This window comes from Coregonus lavaretus (assembly GCF_964263955.1).
Source record: "Coregonus lavaretus genome assembly, chromosome: 11".
In the NCBI taxonomy this organism is placed as follows: Eukaryota; Metazoa; Chordata; class Actinopteri; order Salmoniformes; family Salmonidae; genus Coregonus; species Coregonus lavaretus.
This window is the reverse complement of record NC_139998.1, coordinates 46,528,917-46,538,422: the sequence shown is the minus strand read 5'-3', so window position 1 is coordinate 46,538,422 and position 9,506 is coordinate 46,528,917. Positions and strand designations below refer to the sequence as shown.

General features: G+C 44.0%; 1 protein-coding gene across 1 annotated transcript; it reads right to left on the bottom strand.

Annotated features, from left to right (window-relative positions):
* Positions 1-437: 437 nt before the first annotated feature.
* LOC311137770 (arrestin domain-containing protein 2-like) lies at positions 438-4,515 on the bottom strand. Its single transcript, XM_084172355.1, has 7 exons — positions 3,987-4,515; positions 3,251-3,320; positions 2,852-3,102; positions 2,478-2,734; positions 2,138-2,300; positions 1,853-2,007; positions 438-1,724 (listed from the first exon to the last, which is right to left on the bottom strand). The coding sequence occupies exons 1-7, from the start codon at positions 4,258-4,260 to the stop codon at positions 1,671-1,673; spliced, it is 1,224 nt and encodes a 407-aa protein (XP_084028481.1). The 5' UTR covers positions 4,261-4,515; the 3' UTR covers positions 438-1,670.
* Between the last annotated feature and the right edge of the window lie 4,991 nt (positions 4,516-9,506).

Here is a 9,506-nt window from a genome sequence, read left to right as displayed (position 1 = left end):
GGAACATAGACTGCGAGCCAGGCCTAATCGCCCAACATCAGTGCCTGACCTCACTAATGCTCTTGTGGCTGAATGGAAGCAAGTCCCCGCAGCAATGTTCCAACATCTAGGGGAAAGCCTTCCCAGAAGAGTGGAGGCTGTTATAGCAGCAAAGGGGGGGGACCAACTCCATATTAATGGCCATGATGGTGGAATGAGATGAGCAGGTGTCCATATACTTTTGTATGTAGTGTAGAATGAGACAAATTAAAATATGTTCAGCAAGCAACCGACTGGGCACACAGTGGTTGAATCAACGTTGTTTCAATGGAATTACATTAAACCAACGTGGAATAGACGTCTGTGCCCAGCGGGAAGGTTCTCTTTCCTATTTGTCCTTCAAGATTGATGACCGCATGTCACAGAGATCACAATTCCTCGACCGAAAACACAAAATATCTGTTTCAGTGTTTTTATTAGAAAAGGAATTACAAAAACTTTGTTGATTCACAGAATTTGCCAATGTCATTTGTATAAAATACATTCAGTTTCAGCTGTGTGCTGCACTGCGCATGACACCTAAGCTGCATTGCTGACCTGAAGTCAGTTCTTTAGTACACTTCAAAGTGACATCTCCAACTTAAGGCTTAAAGTAACGCTGAGCAAATGTTCTGCAGACGTTCACAGACAGTTCGAAAACATCAAGGCACAGGCATCTGGGTTGAATCAAATGCACAAACCACATGGCTCAGATATTTCCTCCATAGTCGCTTCTAAAGCTAATCATTTGAGCTTGCAGCAGCTTCAAAACACACACACTTTTCTTCCACATGCAAAAAAACTCAACTGTTTAGTTTTTTCATCCATTACTGTCGTATTAACATTCAGAATACATTGAACATCCTCATACAGAGGACAGCTGCTTTATCAGAATCTCTCATGGAATCATTTCAGTACATTTTCAGATACTACAAGATTCAGGTTTTCCCTTTTGCATAGTATTACCCGGCTAAATGTCAAAACCTGCTGACTCAACTCCTCCTCACCAAACAGTCTCAGATAAGTGCTTACTTGAATAACACTTACTTGACTAACAGTAGACATAGTCATCATGATTGAGTCATACTACATGTTACCAGGCAAGGGGGAGTTGGGTATTAAGAGATGATGGTTACACATGCCTCTTAACACCAAGCCAGCTGATCATTTGTTCATTTGCAGATGTAAACAGAAGATAACATCGCATTCTTTGAGGCTTAGGTTTCATCTGCAACTCCAACTCTCCCCCTCACAAAAATCAAGTGATCCTCTCCCAATATTTCCCCAAACTCTGTAAAACACAAAACATTTATTGTGTGGGTGTTCATTGATTGGCGGGCGGGGCGGCTCGGTTTCCTCATCCTGAGCCAGTATCACTTGGAAGGACAGGAACCATGGGAGAAGTTATTTCCTTTTCTTGTTGAACGTAACATGTCCCCCTTCCTTTTTAAAAAGGACTTCATCCACAAGCAGTTCCTGTCGCCTCCATCTCCTCCACCCTCTCGGTGGTACTCTAAGTCCCTTCCAACAACAGAGGCCACATCTTAGTACCGGGTCGCCAGTTTCGGAGAGTAATCCAGGAGAAGACAAAACTCTACGCTTTGTTTAATTAAAATAGGGTCATCGTGTGACGCTCAAGTGGGGCTTATGGTTCAACACGTCATGCAGCGACGTCTCATGTTGAGGGGCTGAGGGTTTGGGTCGACCTGCGGGCGCAAACACAAAAGGTATAAGTTTCAATAAGGCACATTGGGTCATAGAAGTGTAGAGTTCAGTTAATCAAAGAAATGCAGCCCTATTGTCATCGAGAGTATTCTAAGGGGTGCTAGCTCACCTCGCAGTACACCGGAGGGGGTCGGAAGCGGAACTCCTGGACAAAGGCCCTGAGAGGGTGCTCCATAATACCACTGAGGTCCTCCTCAGGACAGGGGGCCGTAGTGTTCCGCTCAGCCTCCTCATCCGTCACCACAGAGCTGTAGTCAGGAGGAGCTGTGTGGGGAGGGAAAGAGGGTACAGATGAGTAGACCATTTTTCCTAAGGTTGGAGATTTTCAGGGGGCCTGGCATTGAGCTTTGGGGAACACCGCTAACTCTTGTATTACAATGAGACAGACACTTACGCTCAGGCTGCTCGGGGATGGCCATGCGGAGCCATTCCAGGTTGACACTGTACTGGCTGCTGACGCTGGAGGTGCGGCTACCAAAGGGATGCAGGGGGATGGTGCCCATGACCAGGGGCAGCTCCAGGCACAGCTTAGAGGTCCCAGGAACATCCACACACACCTAGGTGTTGGAGAGGGGAGAAAGCTTTTAGAACTACAGTAACAGAATCATCTGTAGGGGTAAAACCACTACCAACTGGTCTCTAATTAGCTTTTCATTATCAATCGGAGACGTATACTCAACAAGGAAAATCTAATGAATGATGTGCTTTTCATTCTGTTTTTTGCTTGAACTCACCTTGAGCATGTATTCCACTTTGATGATGCGGCACTGCAGGATGGAGGGCCCGACCGGTGGGATCTTGATGGCGCGGCCGTGCCAGATCTCCCTGCGCTGGGCGCCCACCACGTCGCCACTAAGTGTGGCCACCACTGCTTGCTTCTGCTTCATGGTGCCCCGAGCGATGAACGTCTGCGTCTGTGTGATGTAGGCCTTGGGCACCACCGAGCGTGAGGTGGCATTGTCAAACTCAGCAAATACGGGAATCACCTCACCTGTAAGATGAAGAATAGAGGTTGTGAGTTGAGATTTGGTTCAGTTAAAAAATAGTTATTTGACTTAATGTTCAGTTTTCAGGACCACTAGGGTTAAAAGATATGATTGGTTCTTACCTGGTGTGTAACCTTTGCGATCGATCTTAGCGGTTATTGAAACCTGTCCCAAGTTGCGGTACCACACCCGTGCCATCTTGTCTTTAGTGCCAGCTTGGGGGGCCAATAAGGCTGGTGTGTTGATGTCAATGGGCTCGATGACTGTGAACTCCTTCTTGATCTTCCGCACTGTAGCCCAGGGCCTATGCAGCTTCACTTTCACCCAGTAGCGGACGCTGCCATGCTTGCCTTCGAACGATGTCACCAGTGTCCTGTTGAAGCAAAAAAACACACTGATTGATTAGACCTTATTTGTTCTTTAATAAGATGCGAGGATATCATAGGTCCAAATCAGAATTTGCCTACAGTGCATCACTGTATGCTAATTCTGAACAATTCATTCCAGAAAGGGATACTTACTCTTCAGGCAACTGGAAACTAAACGGGAATTCATGTCTTCCAGCAGGGAGGAGGGTGAGCTCGCCATTATCTGAAGATAAATTAATAAAACAAGCATTAATGATTTGAAACAACTTCTGATCCACATTGATTACTGAATGAGGGCCTTTTGCTTTTCAAAGCAATGTACTAAGTAAAATAAATACAGGAGAAATCACTGAGTTTCTTTATCATTACAATGAACTGCAATTGCAGTTTTCCCTTTTCTCCTCAAACACAAGAGTGCCACCACATGCGCTCTATACTGCCAGGTGCTCTTGAATGGGTATTTGCAGTCCCTTGTTTTTCTATATATTATATAATTTAGGGCTGCATTCAGACCGAGTAAACTTTTAGAGTGAATCCAAACTCAATCTAATATACATAATACTGTCAAATCCTTTGACAGGGTCAAGTGGTTTATTTTTAATGAACACAATTGTTTTCCCAAGCTGCTTCACAAGATGCAAATGGGAACGTTATACGAACTAATTTACCATTGAGAACACCTGAATCTTCAAATTACAGAATAACTTTAAGATAAATTATAACAAAATACTTTCCCATGAGAGAAAACCCCCTCAAAACCCAGTAATGTACAATGAAAATACTTTTATTTTGAGTAAAATTTGCTCAAGTGGTTTTGTCCAATGTCCAGTGAGTTGCATAGCATGGAACACTTCATTGCTTTCATTCACCGATAGCGTGAATGACTAACCTGCTTGCAGAAGAACTTCTCTCCTGTTGAGATATTCCACTTCGTCGCTGTAGTTTTGAGTATAAGCAGTACTGGACCCAGCCGAACGAGACTCTGTCCAAAGCACTTTCGCAAAACCTTCGGCGTGCAACTTCAACGACTGCACTTTACTTTCACCTGAAAGGTCCAAAACAACTTTTCCAGACACCACGTCCCCACTGCTGAAGACGGGAGGGGAGTCGATTTCTGGAGAGTCGAAGACGATGTAAAGCTTTTTCAATTTGTCGAAAATCATGTTAAGGCTTGTTAGTTCCAAAGAGTATACTTCTGTTTAAATCTTCTTGCTCCTTGTTGAAGTTGTCAAAGAACTCTGAAAGAATGTTTCGGTACTATCTTAATATCCTTGTCGCTACACTTGCAAAACAAAACGGATTAAGTAGTCGCGGCCACAGCTCCCTTTTGCGCGATGTGGGCTGTCCGAACATATTATGTAAGAGAGCATAGATGGTAACAGACTGGTAAACACCTTCCCTGGGTGTCGAGCGCTCAAGTAAACGGGGAATACCGTGCCTGGTGATTGATGGTTACAGGTTCTTAGACCAAAACAGGCTTACTGAGCATGCCCGAAGGCTGCAAAGATCCTCCCATGACAAAATAGTTTCACATTGTACACATTGCAAAGGTATTTCAGCTTTTGCTCATGTACATTTTTTTTGCATTCTGTACATGAGGTCTATGCATTAGTTGCAAGAAAGGGAACATGCACAGCTTACCAAATATATATTTTTATAGTCTGTAAATGCCTATAATGAATGTTATTTTCATTGTTATTATTCATTAATGCACTGCATTGTTGGGGGAGCTTGCACATAAGCATTTCGCGGCACCTTTTATACCGGCTGTAAACTGTGTATGTGACGAAAACATTTGATTTGATCATTATATTTGCCATTTCATATAGGCTACCACTTCAAGACAAAGTAATAATTCTAAGGGGAAAGTGCATGAAGATGAAAAGTACATTTTAAACAAATACTTTATACAAATACATATCATATATTGAAAAACAATTACTCACAGGACCTCTAGATTACAAAATCAGGGGTAACAAAAAAAAAACGTTGTTTACTTCATTTCCTGAAAGTATGCGTCGGTTATATACTGCCTCCTTGTGGTGTGAACGTGACACATGCAACAGTTGCACTTCATCATGGAAGCAAGACTGTACAGCAGGGTTTCCCAAACGCAGTACTGGGGTCCCCCCTGGGTGCACGTTTTGGTTCTTGGCCTAGCACTACACAGCTGATTCAAATAGTCAAAGCTTGGTGGTGAGTTGGTTATTTTAAATCAGCTGTGTAGTGCTAGGGCAAAAACCAAAACGTGCACCCAGGACCAAGTTTGGGAAACCCTGATGTACAGTACTGGTACTGTACAACTTTATGATACCAACCGCCTCCTGGTGGCTATATGAGAACTAAAAAGTGTCAGTCACGTAGGCCTCACTGTCTCTAATCAACTTCAGACAGCTCTGACCCTAGACTCCCTATAGTGGCTGAGCAGATTAGATAAAACCACGTACACAAGCATGATTTTGGACATATACAACCACCTAGTATCAAATAATCAATGGTATGCAGACAAACTAACAAGTTAATACAGTGTAAATATTTATGTTCAGATTGTACAGAAGGCCATAACTACGTGTTCAACAGCCTGGCTTGAATTTCTAAATACACTGCTCAAAAAAATAAAAGGGAACACTTAAACAACACAATGTAACTACAAGTCAATCACACTTCTGTGAAATCAAACTGTCCACTTAGGAAGCAACACTGATTGACAATACATTTCACATGCTGTTGTGCAAATGGAATAGATAACAGGTGGAAATTATAGGCAATTACCAAGACACCCCCAATAAAGGACTGGTTTTGCAGGTGGTGACCACAGACACTTCTCAGTTCCTATGCTTCCTGGCTGATGTTTTGGTCACTTTTGAATGCTGGCGGTGCTTTCACTCTAGTGGTAGCATGAGACAGAGTCTACAACCCACACAAGTGGCTCAGGTAGTGCACCTCATCCAGGATGGCACATCAATGCGAGCTGTGGCAAGAAGGTTTGCTGTGTCTGTCAGCGTAGTGTCCAGAGCATGGAGGCGCTACCAGGAGACAGGCCAGTATATCAGGAGACGTGGAGGAGGCCGTAGGAGGGCAACAACCCAGCAGCAGGACTGCTACCTCCGCCTTTGTGCAAGGAGGAGCAGGAGGAGCACTGCCAGAGCCCTGCAAAATGACCTCCAGCAGGCCACAAATGTGCATGTGTCTGCTCAAACGGTCAGAAACAGACTCCATGAGGGTGGTATGAGGGCCCGACGTCCACAGGTGGGGGTTGTGCTTACAGCCCAACACCGTGCAGGACGTTTGGCATTTGCCAGAGAACATCAAGATTGGCAAATTCGTCACTGGCGCCCTGTGCTCTTCACAGATGAAAGCAGGTTCACACTGAGCACGTGACAGACGTGACAGAGTCTGGAGATGCCGTGGAGAACGTTCTGCTGCCTGCAACATCCTCCAGCATGACCGGTTTGGCGGTGGGTCAGTCATGGTGTGGGGTGGCATTTCTTTGGGGGGGCCGCACAGCCCTCCATGTGCTCGCCAGAGGTAGCCTGACTGCCATTAGGTACCGAGATGAGATCCTCAGACCCCTTGTGAGACCATATGCTGGTGCGGTTGGCCCTGGGTTCCTCCTAATGCAAGACAATGCTAGACCTCATGTGGCTGGAGTGTGTCAGCAGTTCCTGCAAGAGGAAGGCATTGATGCTATGGACTGGCCCGCCCGTTCCCCAGACCTGAATCCAATTGAGCACATCTGGGACATCATGTCTCGCTCCATCCACCAACGCCACGTTGCACCACAGACTGTCCAGGAGTTGGCGGATGCTTTAGTCCAGGTCTTGGAGGAGATCCCTCAGGAGACCATCCGCCACCTCATCAGGAGCATGCCCAGGCGTTGTAGGGAGGTCATACAGGCACGTGGAGGCCACACACACACACACTACTGAGCCTCATTTTGACTTGTTTTAAGGACATTACATCAAAGTTGGATCAGCCTGTAGTGTGGTTTTCCACTTTAATTTTGAGGGTGACTCCAAATCCAGACCTCCATGGGTTGATAAATTTGATTTCCATTGATAATTTTTGTGTGATTTTGTTGTCAGCACATTCAACTATGTAAAGAAAAAAGTATTTAATAAGATTATTTCATTCATTCATATCTAGGATGTGTTATTTTAGTGTTCCCTTTATTTTTTTGAGCAGTGTATATAAAGAAGGCGGACAAACAGCAGGACATACTATTTAGCAAATTAACCCAGAGTTTATTCAAGCAAAAAAAAGACAGCCCAGTTTATTGCAATGAACACAGCATCATTATCTATCAGACAACCAAAGACATTTGTAGTATCAGTTCCAACATGAAGTGTTTCAAAACCAGACCAACCAAACTAAAGCATTGATCAAAGCTTAATGTCTTCAAGGGAGTAAAACTATTCTGCAATTCCATCTGACCACAGAAAAAAGGGTACGTTTATATGATATGAGACATCCACAGAATGTTTGCCCTGGAAAGCTTTATTAGTCCATTGAATGTTATAAATGGCCTAACGATAAAAAAATAATGATCACATTTTTTGTAATGAAATATCACTTTAAGCTATTTCCCAACGGACTTACCATGATTAAAGTTTACTTTTATAGATGTCTGAACACTGAAGTCCCAGACTTCCCAACTACAGTGCATTCGGAAAGTATTCAGACCCCTTGACTTTTTCCACTTTGTTACGTTACAGCCTTATTCTAAAATGGATTAAAATTGTTGTGTTTTCCCCCTCAATCTACACAATACCCCATAATAACAAAGCAAAAACAGGTTTAGAAATGTTTGCTAATTTATATATATATATATATTTTTTAAATTAAAAACTGAAATTACATTTGCATAAGTATTCAGACCCTTTACTCAGTACTTTGTTGAAGCACCTTTGGCAGCGATTACAGCCTTGAGTCTTCTTGGGTGTGACGCTACAAGTTTGGCACACCTGTATTTGGGGAGTTTCTTCCATTCTTCTCTGCAGATCCTCTCAAGCTCCGTCAGGTTGGATGGGGAGTGTTGCTGCACAGCCATTTTCAGGTCTCTCCAGAGATGTTCGATCAGGTTCAATTCCGGGCTCTGGCTGGGCCACTCAAGGACATTGAGACTTATCCCGAAGCCATTCTGTGTTGTCTTGGCTGTGTGCTTAGGCTCGTTGTCCTGTTGAAAAGTGAACCGTCGACCCAGTCTGAGGTTCTGAGCGCTCTGAAGTAGGTTTTCATCAAGGATCTCTCTGTACTTTGCTCCGTTCATCTTTCCCTCACTCCTGACTAGTCTCCCAGTCCCTGCCGCTGAAAAACATCCCCACAGCATGTTGCCACCACGCTTCACCGTAGGGATGATGCCAGGTTTCCTCCAGACGTGACGCTTGGCATTCATGGCAAAGAGTTCAATCTTGGGTTCATCAGACCAGAGAATCTTGTTTCTCATGGTCTGAGCGTCCTTTAGGTGCCTTTTGGCAAACTCCAAGCGGGTTGTCATGTGCCTTTTACTGAGGAGTGGCTTCCATCTGGCCACTCTACCACAAAGGCCTGATTGGTGGAGTGCTGCAGAGATGGTTGTCCTTCTGGGCGGTTCTCCCATCTCCACAGAGGAACTCTGGAGCTCTGTCAGAGTGACCATTGGGTTCTTGGTCACCTCCCTGACCAAGGACCTTCTCCCCTGATTGCTCAGTTTGGCCGGGCGGCAAGCTCTAGGAAGAGTCTTGGTGGTTCCAAACTTCTTCCATTTAAGAATGATGGAGGCCGCTGAGTTCATGGGGACCTTCAATGCTGCAGAATCTGTGCCTCGACACAATCCTGTCTCTGAGCTCTACGGACAATTCCTTCGACACTCACGGCTTGGTTTTTTCTCTGACATGCACTGTCAACTGTAGGACCTTATATAGACAGGTGTGTGCCTTTCCAAATTATATCCAATCAATTTAAATTTACCACAGGTGGCCTCCAATCAAGTTGTAGAAACATCTCAAGGATGATCAATGGAAACAGGATGCACCTGAGCTCAATTTGAGTCTCATAGCAAAGGGTCTGAATACTTATGTAAATAAGGTATCTTTTTTGTTTTTAATATATTTCTAAAACCCTGTTTTCGCTTTGTCATTATGGGGTATTGTGTGTACATTGATAAGAAAAAACATGTATTTAATCCATTTTAGAATAAGGCTGTAACGTAACAAAATGTGGAAAAAGGGAAGGGGTCTGAATACTTTCCGAATGCACTGTATTAGTCAGGTAACAAATGATTTTTAGGGGGTGTATTTCAACAGCTTTCTGTAGATGCTGTTTATCTAGCTGGGACTTCAACTTTGCAATAAATCAAGATACAATCTATCAGTTTATTGTTTTTCTATTCATGGAGATCTTCTTGATTTGAAATAACAAACAGAGCCTA

Bases quoted from the DNA above. Each gene is read 5' to 3' on its own strand.
- LOC311137770 (XM_084172355.1), bottom strand. From the start codon at position 4,260: ATGATTTTCGACAAATTGAAAAAGCTTTACATCGTCTTCGACTCTCCA. The intron at 3,103-3,250 runs GTAAGTATCCCT...TTGCTTCAACAG, and splicing joins AGTTTCCAGTTGCCTGAAGA to GACACTGGTGACATCGTTCG. The intron at 1,725-1,852 runs GTGAGCTAGCAC...TTGCGCCCGCAG, and splicing joins CCCCTCCGGTGTACTGCGAG to GTCGACCCAAACCCTCAGCC.